Genomic DNA, 19,262 nt, shown 5'->3' with positions numbered 1-19,262 from the left:
TGTGGTTTCACAGTTCATGACCCAAGGCCTTCTCTGCAATATAGGTTGTCTGGATGGGAGCATATGTTGTTCGAAAACCTCCTATACAAGGCGCAGCATTAAGGCCCTGTGCGCACTAACAAATAGAATTTTCTTAAGAAAACTCCGCAGGCTCTGAAAGATTTCCGCACCCGCTGACAAAAAAAAACAAAACGCAAAACATATGCACCGAAATCCGCATGCGTTTTGTTGTGTTTTGGTGTGGATTTGGTGCGGTTTCGGTGCAGTTTTTCTGCGGGTTGGTACATGTGTTTTAATGCATTCAATGCAATAAAGCACATTGAAAGAAAAAAATATATAGATATAGAGATAGATAGATAGATAGATGGATAGACAGAGGGATAGATAGAGGGATAGACAGATAGATGGATAGACAGATAGATGGATAGACAGATAGATGGATAGACAGATAGATGGATAATGGATAGATAGAGGGATAGATAGATAGAAGGATAGATAGATAGATAGAGGGATAGATAGAGGAATAGATATAAGGATAGATAGATAATCAATAGATAGAGGACAGATCAATCAATCGATAAGGAGTCCCTGTGAGGACACACTGCAGTTCTCGCGAGCGGTAATGTGTTCACATTACCGACCATGAGAAATTACCTGTAATTACCTCTGCAGTCTCGTTACGAGGCTGCATTGAGTATGTGTCAGTCGTGGCTGAATGCAAGCGTCGTGGGACCTGGATTATGCCAGAGCTGTGTGTTTGGGCGGTTAATAAAGTGGTGAAAGAGGAGGCTTTTTTGTGTTTTATTTAAAATAAAGGATTTTTCGGTGTTTGTGTTTATTCACTTTACTTACGGGTTAATTATGTAAGCTGTCTCATAGACGTGAAGTGACCAGCCAGGGAGGCCTCTGGCTGTGTAGTCGTGGCAGCACTGTATTCAAGGCACTTCTTTAATGTTGAGAGAGTGTATGTCGGTGTCTTCATCGGCCGATGCGCAAAAAGGCTGCAGGCAAAAGTCCAGATGCAATAAAAACGACATTTATTCTCAAAGATAAAACACTCCGGTCAGCGGATTCCGGCAATATTAGTGGAGCTGGGGACAACCTGCCCAAACGCACCCTCTGGTGGGGATATGCCCAAAGTACTCTACTTCCTCCGGGCTCCCACTCTTCAGCCAAGCATACACCGGACCCACACCGGCAGAATAGGCTCTGAGGTTACGTCCACCTCCTGATCTCCGGTGTCCCTTGATGGTCCGCTCACACAATCGCACTTGCCGCTGCAGATGTGCACTCTCCGCTGACCCGGATCCTCTCTCTCTCACACACATTCAGACCTTGCCTAGCAATCCGGCCGACTCCTCCTCCCCGGTGGCAACAGCCGTCCCACCCGGCCACTAGGGGGTGCCCTAACACATCATATAACAATAGTAAAACATTTTTAATAACAACAGTGCCGGGTTATCTATGCTAGACTAGTAGGGGGTAGGCCCACCCACTACATGCCTCCCCTCTTAAAATCCGAGCCTCCCGGCAAGGCTCTTAAACACATAAAAACCTTTCGGTTCAGTCCTCAACAGCGGCACCAGTTCAGCGGCGCTCCCGGTCTTGAGGGGCGCTTGATGGCGCAACAGCGCTCCCGGTCTCTGGATAGCGCCCGGAGGCTCAACAGCGCTCCCGGTCTTAGATGGGTGCCCAGAGGCTTCAGTAGCGCTCCCGGTCTTCGCTGGAGGTGCCCGGAGGCTTCAAGAGCGCTCCCGGTCTTCGCTGGAGGTGCCCGGAGGCTTCAAGAGCGCTCCCGGTCTTTGCTGGGGGCAACAGGCCCGTAAAACTTTACAACAACAGAGGAACTTTCTGCCGGTCTGGAACAACACCGGTCTCGGCAAGTGCTGGAGGCAACAACTTACTCTGGGGGCCAGGCTCTCTTCCATTCTTTCGCTTGAGCCTGGATGTAGGCCCCCAGAGTTTGTTCCGGTTGGCGGCGGATTCGCCTGAAAGACACCGGGGCGTAGGACGGTTCCTCCGGCACAGCTGCTGCAGCTCCTCTTGGCGGTGACGGTGTTCCTGCCCGGGATGGTGGTGGTGCATCCAGCATAATGACCGGCTTATTAGTCACGTTTTGGGTCACCGCTACCACGGCTGGGAACTTCTCCGGATCAGGAGCCGGTTCCCTCACTGCTTCCGGGGCAGCAGCCAGGACGCGCTGGGGCTGAGGAGGCGCGGGCGGGAGCGGTTTGGCATGGCTCCGGCGCCGCTCTTGCTGCTCCTCCCACTCTATCTCCTCCTGCCACTGCTCCGCTTCCCGGGTGGTCGGCATGCGGGAGACGCAGACGGCAAACAGGCCGCGGCTACCGGCATCCGGCAGGAAGGTGACTTTTTCGCCCGGCCAAAGGGTGTGAAGTCGCTTAGGGAGTCCTTCGACGTCGAGATGAACCCGGTTATAAAAATAATCATCCCCGGTCTCTACTTCTCGGATGAAGCCGTATCCCTCTTGCTGATTAAACTTGACTACCACCCCGGTCACAAACTGCTGGGCTAACTTCTCGCCACCGGAACCGAACAGCATTTCCCGGGCAACAGTCTCAGCCAGGAGCCGTTCTTGGACGGGGTCAGGCTTCGGGGGCGGAACACTGGGGCGCGACTCCTCCGGTGAGACGATGACTGGGTCCCAGAAGAAGCCCAGGTGGTCCTTCTCTAGACGCCCGGCTAACTCCTCGGCCGACTCTGGCGCCGGAACAAAGGGTGTGGCGGCGGCGTTAAGCTGCGGGGTGTCCCATGGGAAAACAGCAACCCCCGGACGGCTTGGCATGGGCGGGGTAGCATAGGTCGCCTTCACCTCTGTGATGGTGCTCCCGGTTTGAGCATCCCATGAGGTCTTCCAGGAAACTTTGTCTGGCCTCGTAGAACCTCCCGGTCCAATGGGAAGGTCCGCTATCGCGGCCTCGCTAGCAGGGGCGAACCGAGGTCGGCCTCGACCGAGGCTGATGAGGGCCATCGTCGTCGCCAACTCCGCAGGTTGCCCAAAGTTCTCCATCTCGGTTTCCGACAGAATCGCTATTAATGGCGGTGGTGTCGACGCTGAGACTGGGGAAAGTGGAGGCGGGTCTTCGTTTCCCGCTCTTAAACGGACTCCACCCCCAGCCTCACGCATCATCTTGACTCCTCCGCTGAGGTACTTCTTTTTCCTTTTTTTCTTCCGTGCCCTGGAGCTGGCGCCTCCCCTCTTTGGGCGGAGTACTCCATGCTTTCTCTTCGGCACAGGCCAGCCCCAGGCTCTTCTTTCGGCGCCAACTTTTCGCGCGCTCTCGTTATCTTCACAGACGACGGCCATCTTGCCGCCATCTTGTGCCCGGTCCAACGCCTTGGGCACTTCTTCCTCCCACCATGGGACTGGGAATCTGTTCTCATAGCCCGGAGACGATGCACTCGGCACCACTTGGTCTCCGGCTTCTTGGGTTCCTGGCAGGGGAATCGGATCCTGCCGACTACGCCACTTGAAGTGACCAGCCAGGGAGGCCTCTGGCTGTGTAGTCGTGGCAGCACTGTATTCAAGGCACATCCCTGGCTTCATCACTTCTTTAATGTTGAGAGAGTGTATGTCGGTGTCTTCATCGGCCGATGCGCAAAAAGGCTGCAGGCAAAAGTCCAGATGCAATAAAAACGACATTTATTCTCAAAGATAAAACACTCCGGTCAGCGGATTCCGGCAATATTAGTGGAGCTGGGGACAACCTGCCCAAACGCACCCTCTGGTGGGGATATGCCCAAAGTACTCTACTTCCTCCGGGCTCCCACTCTTCAGCCAAGCATACACCGGACCCACACCGGCAGAATAGGCTCTGAGGTTACGTCCACCTCCTGATCTCCGGTGTCCCTTGATGGTCCGCTCACACAATCGCACTTGCCGCTGCAGATGTGCACTCTCCGCTGACCCGGATCCTCTCTCTCTCACACACATTCAGACCTTGCCTAGCAATCCGGCCGACTCCTCCTCCCCGGTGGCAACAGCCGTCCCACCCGGCCACTAGGGGGTGCCCTAACACATCATATAACAATAGTAAAACATTTTTAATAACAACAGTGCCGGGTTATCTATGCTAGACTAGTAGGGGGTAGGCCCACCCACTACAGACGCTGCCATGATTAAGCTAGGACTTCGTGGCAGCGATGCGCTGCCATTAACTCGTTATTACCGTGATTGCCACCGCATCACTGCAATTAGGAAGAGCCGGTGACACTCCGGGACTGTCGCATAATGGATGCGACAGTCCCGGGGCAGCTGCGGGCTGATATTCTCGGCTGCGGAAGGGGGGGGGGCATCAACCCTGGCCCTCGCCCTCCCCAGTATGAGAATACCGTGCCGCCGCTGTGTGTTTACCTTTTGATTTCTATGTGTATTCTATATGTCTGTGTGTAAGTGTGATGTGTGTGTGTTTACTCTCTGCTCCGCTTCCTCTTCCTGTCATAGTGACATCACTTCCCTGCAAAATGCAGGGCAGTGATGAACATTATATCCCGAAAAACGCCTTATCTCGCAGGGAATAAAGCAGGAAAACGCAATGAAACGCACAGAATTTGCTACCTGCGTTATTCCCTACAGGATTTTACGAACACATTACAGTCAATGGAGTGAAATGTGGCAGCTACCTGTGAAAAAGAAGTGACATGCAATTCTTTTTGCTGCAGGAATCCCGCAGCAAATCCTGTAGCTATCAAAATCCGCCTAGTGCGCACAGCATTTTTTTTTCCCATAGGTTTTGCTGGTGAATCACTGCAGAAAGGTTATGAACATTTTCTGCAGCGAAACATGCAGCAAATCCGCGGGAATTTCGCAGTAAAATCCGCCTAGTGCTCACATAGTGATTTTCACAATGTTTAACAGGGCTGTGGAGTCGGTAAACCAAACCTTCGACTCAAGACTCCTCAATTTCTCTTGCACCGACTCAGACTCCGACTCCTACATACATTGCTTATAGTTAGGTGAAAAATGTATTGTAGTGCATGAACTACATGTGAACATGTGCATGTGAACATCAGACATTTAATTTTTATTATACAACAATCAAGATATTTGGATAGAAGATAAAATATATTTATTGGAATACAACTTTAGAACACAAACTGTAATAAATTGTAAATATGTAATACACTATGTAATATACAAGTTAGAGAATAAGATATTAATAAGTGATAGTAATATACAGTACATCACATATATACATATATATATATATATATATATATATATATATATATATATATATATATATATATATATATATGTAAATAAACATATTGTATTACATATTTACAATTTATTAGTTTTTTGTGTTCCAAAGTTGTATTCCAATAAATATATTTTATGTTCTATCTAAATATCTTGATTATTGTATCATAAAAATAATTAAATGTCTAATGTTCACATTCTACTACAATACATTTTTCACTTAAATATAAGCATTATACTAAATATTATTATTTAGTAAAATATTCAGCACATTCTGCATTGCACTAGTGTCCCAAATTTATTATATATTTTAGGAGTCGGAGTCAGTGCATTTTATACCGACTCCACCAAAATGAGCTCCGACTCAGACTCTGACTCCACAGCCCTGATGTTTAACACTAGAAGTCCCAGAGAGGCGTCATTTAACATTTCTACCTTTGGAACCCAGAGACGGGTTGAATAACCTGAAGGATTTTAGCTAACATCCTATAATCACTGTCTTTTGTTCTGTAATTGAGGCCATTACTGTCGCACCACAGAAGGTTGTTGTTTTCCATTGAGTTTAGCCATTTAGTTTCTAGTTAGTTAGGTCAGTTTGTACTAACGGTCATTTGACCCTCTTTCGGGACTTCAGGGGGGGAAGCTCGAAATTTCTGGGACTTCTAGTGGTAAGCTGACCATGCCATACGCGCTGGTGTAGCCCCATACCATCAGAGATGCAGCTTTTGAACTGTGCGCTTATGGTCAATCTGCTCTAGAACTTGTAGGACACAGTCTATGTGATTTCCATATAGAACTTCAAATTTTGATTCTTTTGACCACAGAACAGTTTCTATTTTTCCACAGTTCATATTAAATGCACTTTTACTCAGAGAAGATGGCAGCTTCTGGATTGTATAGACAAATGGATTGTTGCTTGGATAGAGGCTGATCCTGTATCAATGAATTGCACAGCAAACGGTGTTCACAGAAAATGATTTCTGGAAATATTTGAGCCCATGAAGTTATTTGCATGACTAAATCAGGCCCTTTTATCATTTCCTGACCCCTGAGGACCTGGAGATCAAGAGCTTCTCATATTAACCATTGGTCTTGACACTTGTGATTAAATATTGCCAGGGGGCAATGCTCTAGAATCACTGCGTTGAGAAACACGTGATGGTGTCTCCGCAGTGGATATGTTGATCTCCCTAAGGTCAACAATGCTTGCTTAAGTGTGATTAAATATTGCACAGAAAACTTTGGGATAGTCAAAGTCTATACAAATTTACATTGAGAAACATTTTTCGGAAATTGCTGCCCTATTTTTAGATGAAGTTGTTCACAGATTGGCGAACCTCTGACCATCTTTGCGTCAAAGAGACTCTGCCTCTCCAACATGATATTTGAACAGTCATGTGATTAGATTGAAATTTAATCCTACAGCTAGTTTTTATTACTACCACTTTTCCAGCCTTTTGTTAACCCTGTCCTAGCTTTTTTTTCTTTGCATGAAATTGATTATGTAATCTATTTTTAAAAGGAGTTAATTTTTTCAAATAAAGTGGAAAAATATCCAACGTTCACCTAATCTGTGTTCGGTTTGAATAAAATCTCGCTATTTCCAAGTTTCCAAGTCATCGCACGCTTGTTTTTCTTACATTTTAAATAGTGTCCCAACATTTCTGGAATATGGGTTTTACAAGAAACCAAAAAAGTCAAACTAAATATTAAAAATGAAAATAAATTGGCTACAAATTTTTTATTATTATTAAATAAAAACATAAGGAAATTATTTCTGCTTTCTATAAATATTAAATAAAATGTCACCATTAATTGTCTTGGACTTTTCAGGGGTCACATCCCAGAAGCACATAAAAAAACCATATCGGCATATTAGGAGAAGCTTAATTATAATGTCAGCTTATAGGTAGTCCCTTACCGCTGGATTTTGTTTCTGGAGACTCAAGAGTTCATTCTGATATAACGTTTCCGCAAATGGGTAGACAGTCGGCATATGTGCCGCAGGAAGCTGCAGAGCCGCCAGGGTTTGGGAGGAATCCCCACTACGAATGGCATTGTTTATTTTTTCCACTGCTCCTAATGCTAAATTACAGCACATGAAAAATTAAGATTAGTTTACGGAATGTTTTAAGAGAATATGGAAGAGGCAGTTATACTTACCGAGAGAAAAATAATATATTTGTAGAACTTAGACATTTTCTTATAATTTAAAGTTAACAAACTTAGGTAAAAAGATGGAAGTGAAGTATGTGACCCAACCACCAGTCAGGAAACAAGCAATTACATTTTAGGAAGCAATGGTGGGAAATAAGATATTACCAAGGGATCTTACAAGATTCATAAACATCATTACAATTCCTAGTGAAAAAAAAAAATTTCCACATATTTATGCTGCCCAAAGAGCAAGCTGGTATGTGATTAATAGTGAATCAACCGACCGTTATCTCATATTGGGGTTGTTGGAGCAGGGGAGAATAAGAGGGCAATATGAGCCTTCAAGATACTTATGGCAGCACCTTATCTCCAAGAAGAACAGAAGAATTGGACATGTTTAACGCTAACATACCCAATACTTCATTCTATTTTGGGAAAGAGAGGGGAGTTTGTAGCAACGACTAATTTCAGAAAAAGTGGAGAGTTTCACCAACACTCATTAAATGTGTATGGTGTACCACTGTGTGTGAAGTCAGATCTGCTGTACTATCTACGGACTTTATAGTATACACAATATGGAAAGGATTCACCAGCATCCTACGTGCAGATTTAATGGTGATAAGAACCACATGCACATTAGAGGAAAGTCAGATTAACACAACAATTTCGGTGGGACAGGCCAGCCATCTGATCTTTACGGGTGCCTCAGTCTGTACCCCAGACAGATGATGATGAGCTGGAGAAGGATTCGACAGTTGAAATTTCAATGCCAAATCATTTTGTTTTCAGGGAAGATAAGCCTGTCATGGAGGTATCACGGCCAGCTGACAATCCAGTGGTGGCAAGTGCTAGAAGATCACAGAGATTGGCAGCACATGTTATTATCTGACATTTTGTTTCCAAAGCCAGTAGACTCTAGAACCCTGGGAAACTGCCAGTCCTTCATAGCAGTTGTTATCTTCTGACTTCCTTTAGTAACCTCACCCTGGGGTGGTTTGGGTTCGGTTTATAGTTTGTTCCTTGCTGAGCTCAGGGGAGGTAGTCTTCTGGTGCTTCCGAGACCTCTGTGGTTGCTGCAGCTCAGATATGTGTTTGTCTTTTACCATCTACCAGGTCTCTAATTATTGCAGTCGTGTTTCCCCTGTACTGTTACCTTGAGTCTTGCTTTAGTAGTTAGTGGTTTTGAGGGAGAGCTCATCCCACCTATCCCCCATTTAGCACCCAGTACAAGGGATACCTGGGGTCAGGTATCTGACTCGGTGCATAGGTGAGGAACCTATCTAGGGTGGTGAGGGACCCCAGGGATCAGCTGTAGGTTGTTCTCAGGGGTCAGCACTTCCCAGTTTCCCTAGCTATAAGGCATTCCTTCCCCCTTACTGTGTTGTCCTATACGGCTGGTATTGCCTCTGTTCTCTTGTCTACCAGCAGCTTTTCCTTTGCTCCATTTTAAAAAAGCCCATGGTGGAGATGAATATTTATGTATATGGGGAAGTTAGGAGAGATATTCTGCTGAACGAATGTTTGCTCAGCAGCTGTCTCATGTATGGCTAGCTTTTCTGGGTTCAGGCGTCCGCATTATTATTCAGGCCAGTCATTTTCGCCGATTGGCGATTTAACTGGCTCAATATGTAAATCCGTCTGTCTCGTGAATACAGTGAACTAGCGTAGGAGCCGCCTGCAATTTACATGGAGTAGTCTGGTCCAAAAATTAGACCAGCATAGTGTGTACTAAGAATTTTTCTAGACAGAAAATTGTGTGGAAAATTAGCCATGTGCACGGACTGTAATGGGTCTGTGTGGAGTGGGCCGTAGAACAGACAGCAAATATACATACACGATCCTCATCAGAATGAGCCCTTATAGAGGGGAATATTCAGATGTTGATTATTGAATATAAAACTGTTCATGATTTGGTCATGGACTAGTCACGACACCAATACCCAAGCTCACGTTTTATGATGCACTTACTTCAGAATAGTTGTAAGATCCCTTGGCCCTTTGAATTATGGAGGCCAAACAAATTCTGTTTCTTTCCATTATAAAGAAATCAATAGGATTTAATGCAGGAATTCCTGCCTCTGTCCTTTTTCATATATATATAGGGCTTGCAGAAAATTCATATGATTGCCACCCAAAAAATGACCTGTTTTGAAGTTTGGAACAGATATGGCGTTGCAGAAATTTCTGTAACCAATTTGCTGCAAATGGAGACAGCCTTAAGGTACAAGTGCATCCCAATAAATTAGAATATCAAAAAGTTAATTTATTTCAGTAATTCAATACAAAAAGGGAAACATTATATAGAGTCATTACACACACAGTGATCGATTTCAAGTGTTTATTTCTGTTAAATGTTGATGATTATGGCTTACAGCCAATGAAAACCCAGAAAGTCATTATCTCAGAAAATTGGAATAACTACCAAAAAATGCCTGCAAAGGCTTCCTAATCATTTAAAATGGTTCCTTAGTATGGTTCAGTAGGCTACACAATCATAGGGAACACTCCTGACTTGATAGATGTCCAAAAGGCAGTCACAAAATGTAATTGCTAAAGAAGCTGGCTGTTCACAGACTGCTGTATCCAAGCATATTAATGAGTAGTTGAGTGGAAGGAAAATGTGTGGCAGAAAAAGGTGCACAAGCAACCGGGATAACCGCAGCCTTGATTGAATGGCATTTCTTAACAATCCTAACATTTGAGGGAGATTCACAAGGAGTGGACTACTGCTGCTGGAGTCAGTGCTTCAAGAGCCACCACACACAGATGCATCCAGGACAAGGGCTACAACTGTCGCTGTTGCTCAGTGATCCGAGGTGTTATTTTCAGATCAAAGTAAATTTTGCATTTCATTTGGAAATCAAGGTCCCAGAGTCTGGAGGAAGAGTGGAGAGGCCATAATCCAAGCTGCTTGAGGTCTAGTGTGAAGTTTCCACAATCAGTGATGGTTTGGGGAGCCATGTCATCTGCTGGTGTAGGTCCACTGTGTTTTCTCAAGACCAAAGTCAGCGCAGCCATCTAGCAGGAAACTTTAGAGCACTTCATGCTTCCCTCTGCCAACAAGCTTTTTGGAGATGGAAATTTCATTTTCCAGCAGGACTTGGCACCTGTCCACACTGCCAAAAGTGCCAATACCTGGTTTAATAACCTCAGTATCACTGTGCTTGAATGGCCAAGCAAACTCGCCTGACCTAAACCCCATAGAGAATCTATGGGGTATTATCAAGAGGAAGATGAGAGACAACAGACCCAACAATGCAGAGGAGTTGAAGGCTGTTAATAAAGCAACCTGGGCTTCAATAACACCTCAGCAGTGCCACAGGCTGATTGCCTCCATGCCACGGCGCATTGATGCAGTAATTCATGCAAAAGGATCCCCGACCAAGTATTGGGGCATTTACTGTACAGACTTTTCAGGAGGTGCCAACATTTGAGTGTAAAATAATTTGTTCAGTTGGTCTTATATAATATTCTAATTTTCTGAGATATTGACTTTTGGGTTTTCATTGGCTGTAAGCCACAATCATCAACATTAACAGAAATAGATCACTCTGTTTGTAATGACTATATATGAATATAATATATTTGCTAAAAAATTTACTTTTTGATATTCTAATATTCTTTACTGAGATGCACTTGTATGTTCACAAGGGATGTTAACTCAGCATACAAAATACATTGCAAAGAGTAAAATCTGATATAAGAAAGCAGCATAAATTGGTATTCAGATGTAAAATATGCAGCACGTCATTTTCCGCACGGATTCCCTGCTGATTTATTACACAGCTTGTGGATGACATTTGGTAAAATCCCTTTTACTCAGCTAAAATCCATCTGCCCAATGTGAACATGCCCTTAAAGCCAAGAAATGTAAATTAAGAAACAATACATGTAATATTCAGTAAATTACAACCAGAGTGCTTGCAGGTCCTCTATTACAGAGCCCGACAGATTCAGGGGATAATTAAATATGTACAACTCAGTCGCTCACACTCACAGCCAGATCTGCACCAGGCAGCAGACAGCGATAAGACATCCATAACATAACACAGATTGCGGGTCAGATCACGTTCAGAGCGTGATCCTCCAGGGGACAATCAGTGTGATCCTCCAGGGGAGGCATGCAGACACTGCACAGGAATGGATGAGCGCAGAAGCAAGGTGTTAGTCCTAGAAGCGCATGGTTGGCACAATGCAAATTAGCGGAAACATGAAAGACTTGGAATTTGAAACATTCTTTGAAACAAAATAAACAAAATAAAATAGACAATAAGGTATTATGTCAGTGTCATCACAGGACCATGAAAATACTAACACTTCACAATTCATTTATCCACCTGGTGAAGGGCATACTATGGAAGAATACAACATAAAACAGGATGGCTTCCTCACCGGCTCTAATTATAACACAAAGTTTTATATCATTGTGAACTGTGACAAGAACACACTTTACATGCAACAGCAATATATGCTCCCTTCAATCCGTCCAAGTCTACCCTTACTTAACCAACTGGGTCCCATCTGCGGTCCACAGTGGAGAAGGCGGTAATTCTGGAAGGGGGTGACCCAGTTTACGAGTTATGGAAGCTGGTGGAGCCGCTGGGTCGATGTACCACTGTAAATACATTACATACTAATCCTGAGATGCAGCTCTAAACTGTAAAACTGGCTGTAGTCACTATTCTATAACCTTCAGAGCTGAAATCTGCCTCTATTCCAAAAGTCCATATATTCCTGCCTCCTTCGGTATAACAGATCAGCAGAATCGACAGGACAGAGTTCTACTGTGGCGCCTGTGCAAAAAATGACAGGTTATTTAGTAATTCAGAACAGCCCCTTCTATACTGACCGATGGCGGTCCTGGCACTCAGACCTCCACCAAACACACACTGCTCACTTATCCTTGGATGAAACATGTTTAGGTCCCACTGTAACAATGTGCCAGCTCAACTTTTTCCACATTCACTGTCTCATGGGCTCTTAAACGGCCAGTGCATGCTAAATACTCCTGACTCAATCCAATATGCTACACCCTGGGATATAGTGAAGCCCACTTATTGGGGGATAAATGGGTTCAAAATGAACATTTATCACTGTATGAGTGCCACCGGGAGTGCTACCACTGAGATCACTACCAATCATGTGAAAATGTCCTAAGACCGGTGGTTTCACAAGTTCACTCTCTTGCTCTCCATTCATTGTCTAGAGGATGGAGGGAGATGGTCAATTACATTGTTTTGTATTTCAGTTCCATAAGCATTAACTGTCTATATCCACCTCCTAGATCCTATCCCAATATGTAGTAGGTGTAATAATAATAATATTTGCAAATACCGCCAATTAGAAATGTAGTATAGTTCTTCTAAGGCCTAAGCCACACGGCGAGAAAATCGGTGCGAGTGGAGTGCGATAAAACATCGCATTCCCCTCGGACCAATTCTAGCCTGTGTGTGAGCACACATGAGCGATTATTTTCTCAGCCCTAATCGGACTGAGAAAACAATCGCAGCATGCTGCGATTGTAATCCGAGACTCTTTCTCTCGCACCCATTCAAGTGAATGGGGCGAGAGAAAAATCGCACTGCACTCGCGGTACACCGGTATACTGCTAGTGCAGTGCGAGAATGGCTATAGCCGACTATGCAGGAGAGAGGGAGAGAAATCCCTCCCTCCCCTCCTGAGTGCCGGCCCGCCCCCCGCAGCTGAGGTCTGCTCGCACGAACGGACCTCAGTTGCAAAGACACAGGCATGACACTCGGCTCTGCTGTACTGCCAGCACGAGCCGAGTCTCATGCAAGGGGATCGCAGTAGTGCCCGTGTGGCCCCAGCCTAACTCACTATATCGCTTACTTCAAGTTCAGGGCATTGCAGGACTTAAGGTATCCATGGTTACAACCACTAACAACTAACTGTCACTATATGCGTGGTCGTAACCATTAATGCCCTGCACATGAAGTAAGCAACATAGCAAATTAGAAGAACTAAACTACATTTCTAATTGAAGGTATTTGCTATATTTACTACTATTATTACATCTACTACATATTTGCATAATATCCTGGCGATGGGAATAACCCTTTAAATTAAGGGGCAGGTTGCATGTGTGGCCACCACTCCATTCAGTCAATGCACAAGGGAGCCCTGATCCTCAATAGGGGAGTCCCAATGATAGAACCTTTAGCAATCCTGGGTGATTACTTTTGTTCATGGTTCAATCTCTTTAAGCGTGAAGAAGCACAATCACTTGAGATGGACATACACTTTAGATAATGTTTGGCTGATCACTCTGATTACAGATCTCACCATACATATGAGCATTCACTTGATCATTCAGGGGTCCTCTTTGGGGAGAGAGTTCTGGTAACAACTTTTTGGCCAGAAGAACAAAAGGATAAGGCAATTGAATAACCAACCTCCTGATCTACCTCGAAATCAGTGTGTTCATCCAACTATCATCTAATGAGTATGGTGGACTTTAGACTCCAATAACCGGCAATTAATCACACAAAATCTGTTGAAGGTATACAGATTTAAAAAAAGGTCAAAGATTAATAAAAAAAATGTTCCTTTATTGAAATATCTTCTCTTTTATAAAAAAATATATATATAAATAATTCCACTATATAGTACCCAAGGACAGGATAATAAAGGTCATAAGTTAATTATCCCGCATCAGCATATGGATTCAAAATATTAGCTAATCATAGTGCCTTACAAAACATTACTCTATTTTAATTTACAAAGTGACAAGCCACATAGCTTCAATAAAAGTAATGAATCCACCGCAGAGAAAAACCTATGTATGCATTACCTTTTTAGAGACCTGAAATCCACGTCCTGCAACCCCAACACGTGTTTCGCCGCTTCTTCAGGGGGCGTGTACTTCACGCCCCCTGAAGAAGAAACGGCGAAACACGTGTTGGGGTTGTAGGACGTGGATTTCAGATCTCTAAAAAGGTAATGCATACATAGGTTTTTCTCTGCGGTGGATTTGTGGATTCATTACTTTTATTGAAGCTATGTGGCTTGTCACTTTGTAAATTAAAATAGAGTCATGTTTTGTAAGGCACTATGATTAGCTAATATTTTGAATCCATATGCTGATGCGGGATAATTAACTTATGACCTTTATTATCCTGTCCTTGGGTACTATATAGTGGAATTATTTATATATATATATATATATTTTTTTTTATAAAAGAGAAGATATTTCAATAAAGGAAAAAATGTTTTATTAATCTTTGACTTCTTTGAGCTTTTTTTAAATCTGTATACCTTCAACAGATTTTGTGTGATTAATTCTGAAATAGAAGCTTTACCACTCCGGTGGGGAAGTATGTTATAATAGGCAAGATTTTTGTGAGTTATCCAATAACCGGCAGTAGTTTTTGGTTAATGTCATGTAATGTTCGGCTTTGCACACAGAGATTACCGGCCTTGGCGATTTTCCTGTTTATGGTGATCTGTGTTGCACTTCTGAGTGGTGTGAGCGTTCCCCTGTTGTGCATTTCTTCCCCCTTTTCAGTTGTTTCCTAGTGTAAGAGTTTCCATTCTCCCTTGGGTATGTAGTTTTGTATTTGCGTTTTCCAGCCAGCCCCGAGGGTGGAGAAGAGGGGAAATAAGATAAGGGCTTTGACAGGAGTTAGGGTCACGCTGGGGGCTCGCACCTGGTTACCATCAAACTTCCCTCCGAACTAAGGGACAGCATAGTGACTGTAGTCGGAGGGTCAGCCTAGGGTCACCTGTCCTGTTATTACATACGTCGTGACAGATGGGTCAGTGATCTAGAAGGTCCAATCCTACTATGGTCCATTGTTACACTCAGCAGAATTATGACTGCAGCTCTGGACTATAACTGACTGCACCTCACGATTCTGCACAAGATAAGTAATACAATGTATTTACAAGTACATCTTTCTATGTGTAGGCTGCAAAATGACAATCAGAGGATGAAGCCTACTGCAGTAAGTGTTTCAGGCAGCATAATTTAATGGCATCATCTCATATTTTTTTTTTAAGGAATGAAAAGAGCGGTAATATTGCAAATGGCTGATGCGTGATCTGTAAAGCAATTTCAGCAGTTACTGTCACCAAACAGCTGAAAAAGCTGTACACATTGAAACAAAGAAATGTTAACTACCTGATACACACAGAATACTCCCAATACTGCATAAAGTGGTCATTGGAGCAATTGCAACACTGAGAAGGACAGTAACAGAAACATTTATTGGAAAAATTGGTGTTTTATTAATCAGCACACCTACATTTTCAGCATGCACTAATCAATGGAGATTAAGTCAGGTGCAGGACACACATCAAGGGTTACTCACTAAGCACATGAGCCTCAGCTTCATTATTGGCAACACTAACTTCTTTCTGAATTTCGCTTTTGTCAAGAGAACTGGGGACACCTGCTTTCTAGGATCAGGAGGAGAGAAACCTTCAGGTTAATGTTACACCTTTATTAAGAACAAGTTTTTATCTTTCTACGTGCACATTATAATGACCTAAAAGAAACTTAAAAAGTGTAACCGTCATTTTAATTTTTATTTCATAAATCAATAGTACAAATGAAAATATGCGACTTTGTAATATATTTCATCAGACAAATTTGCTTCTTTCTCCTGACATAGGAGACATCAGTTGTTACTGCTGGAAGAGTCAGGAGAGGGTGAAGCTCAGGATCTAGCTCCCCACCCTCTGCCCCCCTAGCTCCCACCTGAGGCTCTAGCTCCCCTTCTCTCTGCCTCCTCGCTACCCTCCCTCTGCCTCCTCGCTACCCTCCCTCTGCCTCCTCGCTACCCTCCCTCTGCCTCCTCGCTACCCTCCCTCTGCCTCCTCGCTACCCTCCCTCTGCCTCCTCGCTACCCTCCCTCTGCCTCCTCGCTACCCTCCCTCTGCCTCCTCGCTACCCTCCCTCTGCCTCCTCGCTACCCTCCCTCTGCCTCCTCGCTACCCTCCCTCTGCCTCCTCGCTACCCTCCCTCTGCCTCCTCGCTACCCTCCCTCTGCCCATACCCCATAGCCCCTTCCCTCTGCCCATACCCCATAGCCCCTTCCCTCTGCCCATACCCCATAGCCCCTTCCCTCTGCCCATACCCCATAGCCCCTTCCCTCTGCCCATACCCCATAGCCCCTTCCCTCTGCCCATACCCCATAGCCCCTTCCCTCTGCCCATACCCCATAGCCTCTTCCCTCTGCCCATACCCCATAGCCTCTTCCCTCTGCCCATACCCCATAGCCCCTTCCCTCTGCCCATACCCCATAGCCCCTTCCCTCTGCCCATACCCCATAGCCCCTTCCCTCTGCCCATACCCCATAGCCTCTTCCCTCTGCCCATACCCCATAGCCCCTTCCCTCTGCCCATACCCCATAGCCCCTTCCCTCTGCCCATACCCCATAGCCCCTTCCCTCTGCCCCTAGCCCCTTCCCTCTGCCCCTAGCCCCCTCCCTCTGCCCCTAGCCCCCTCCCTCTGCCCCTAGCCCCTTCCCTCTGCCCCTAGCCCCTTCCCTCTGCCCCTAGCCCCTTCCCTCTGCCCCTAGCCCCTTCCCTCTGCCCCTAGCCCCTTCCCTCTGCCCCTAGCCCCTTCCCTCTGCCCCTAGCCCCTTCCCTCTGCCTCTAGCCCCTTCCCTCTGCCTCTAGCCCCTTCCCTCTGCCTCTAGCCCCTTCCCTCTGCCTCTAGCCCCTTCCCTCTGCCTCTAGCCCCTTCCCTCTGCCTCTAGCCCCTTCCCTCTGCCTCTAGCCCCTTCCCTCTGCCTCTAGCCCCTTCCCTCTGCCTCTAGCCCCTTCCCTCTGCCTCTAGCCCCTTCCTCCTCATGTCATCCCAGAATCTTATCAGTAACAAGTATCTCAGTAATGGGAAAGTTTTCACTGAATACAGATTTCACCTCAATAGAAAATTTTGATAATGACTGATCAATTCTGGCAGAGAAAGAATAAATTTTTCTAAGATCTATTAGAGTTTCTTATTTTCAGGTGTACTATTTGATTTATGAAATAAAAGTTAAAATGACTTATGCTTTAAAAGGAACCATCATTTACCACAAATCTGTTTTTTGTTTTTACTTCAAGTGGTCAAAATGCCTCTGTTCTGAATCTGTGGTGTCTCGGAGTTTGGGCTTCTTACTCCCTAGGTATGAATTTTGTCTTATTAGCCAAATGGCCATGATCCTCCCGTCTTCTCTATGAACATCTTCTTGAGGACCACTCCCCCTTGGCTACTAAAATTAGATTTATAAACCGGGAAGGGAGGGCCATATTTCAAGAATGAAGTGGCACAGATGCTGACGAAAATCAATGTCAGATTCAGTAGAGCAGTGGCAGTTTCACCAGGTAAGGATTCTATGGGAAGTGACGGTCCTTTTTAAAAATTGATGCAGTTTCTATCACATTTCAAGTGTACAGAGTGAATATAAAGAGAATATTGAGCGGTTTTACAGAATTATGATTTATCTACTTTGTCCAGGCTGTAATAGTATGTGCATCCCCCAATACACATTCATGGCATCTCTCAGCTCTATGTGTACGTACGGCGGCGGGTGCACCACGGGGGATACATTCATAGAGTGAATCAATCAGCTATTATGCTGTAGGAAAATCAGACGTCATAATTCTGCTTTGTTCGCTTAAAGAAGACGACGATATATGACGAGAGGGATCCACAAAATTACCCAAGATTTTAGAGCATTTGCCTATTCTTTAATAAACATCCTACCTAACAAAGCCTTTATAGTGTTTGACACAAACCGATCTTTAAAAAAAAAAAAAAAAAAAAGTATTTTTAAGTCCGTTTTTAATATGCTAATTATCTTTCGACTAGTGGATGGGGCTTTTATTTTTCCCCACTCCGCATGTTAACCCTTTTGCAAAAGTCTTAGTCATCGCCAGCTCTCTGAAAAACTATGGCCTTCTTTCTAACGGGTCATTATTGCCCCCAGTGTACACAGTAACCGAGCCAGATATCAATGGTGAGAAGACTAGTCTTGTTATCTTCAGAGGCAGGTTTGCAATGGCCTTTATAAACAGCCAGTAACATTGGCGATGTCACAACTGACCTGCTCCCCCTCCCATCACAATGACGTTTGCACACGCTCATTAGATGCTTCAATACAAAAGAAAGGGTCTGAGTCTGTTTATTGCTGCTAATATTCATGTGACTCTCCTGAAAGAACAGGAATTCGGAGTCTAGAATAAACCCAACAATTAGATACTGTTTCCCAGTCAGCGTAGGGTTAAATACTATAAACACAAATTGCCTTCAACAACAGAGGGGTATCCTAACTAAAGGCCCTAATTAAAATATAACTTTTATTCTATCCTTCAATACAGGAATAGTTATACTATAATGTTAAAAACACATTATGCAAAGGATGGGAAAGACTCAAACTTTCCGGTATATACTAATCCAGGACGGTAACATGTGGAGGGTCAAAAAAAGAGATCAATGTGGCCGCAGATCAGAATTGTACTAGTATATCCTTCTCCTCTGTAATATCTATCGTTATCCTTCACTGCATATGCTGAATTAAAATTAGTCAGCTCGTAGCCTCCCCAATAAGTTTCACCAAACTGGCATCATCAGGGGAACAGGGCTATATTTCCCTGATGAAGCCAGTTTGGTGAAACAATTGTGTTTATAGAATAGACCCACTCACAAGTATGAAAAACAGATTTCTAATTTTTATTTTTAATACAGATATTATGACAGGTTTAAAAATGAAATCACAGTTAAAAATAACAAACAATACATTTAAAAACAGGATGTAAACTAATATGGATTAACCCCTTCCATTGGTATTCCTCATACCAGAATTCAGGATAAAGCGGGTCACGGCAGAAATACTGTGGTTTGGGAGAAGTGACAGAAAGGGGCACTGTGGGG

General features: G+C 44.4%; 1 protein-coding gene across 2 annotated transcripts in view; it reads right to left on the bottom strand.

The window, feature by feature from the left end:
* IQGAP2 (IQ motif containing GTPase activating protein 2) overlaps positions 1 to 19,262 on the bottom strand; it is a 502,441-nt gene that overhangs the window by 179,436 nt on the left and 303,743 nt on the right. The window contains exons 11-12 of one of the 2 annotated variants that reach the window (XM_075325516.1): positions 15,712 to 15,799; positions 7,146 to 7,309 (exon numbers count right to left, since the gene is read on the bottom strand). In XM_075325516.1, the coding sequence (XP_075181631.1) occupies positions 7,146 to 7,309; positions 15,712 to 15,799 (252 nt within the window). The remainder of the gene's footprint in view (positions 1 to 7,145; positions 7,310 to 15,711; positions 15,800 to 19,262) is intronic. The other variant, XM_075325525.1, reaches the window with a different exon arrangement.

This window comes from Anomaloglossus baeobatrachus, chromosome 1 (genome assembly GCF_048569485.1).
Source record: "Anomaloglossus baeobatrachus isolate aAnoBae1 chromosome 1, aAnoBae1.hap1, whole genome shotgun sequence".
Classification (NCBI taxonomy): domain Eukaryota; kingdom Metazoa; phylum Chordata; class Amphibia; order Anura; family Aromobatidae; genus Anomaloglossus; species Anomaloglossus baeobatrachus.
Note: the sequence above shows the minus strand (reverse complement) of the source record. Positions and strands in the feature narration are given on the sequence as shown.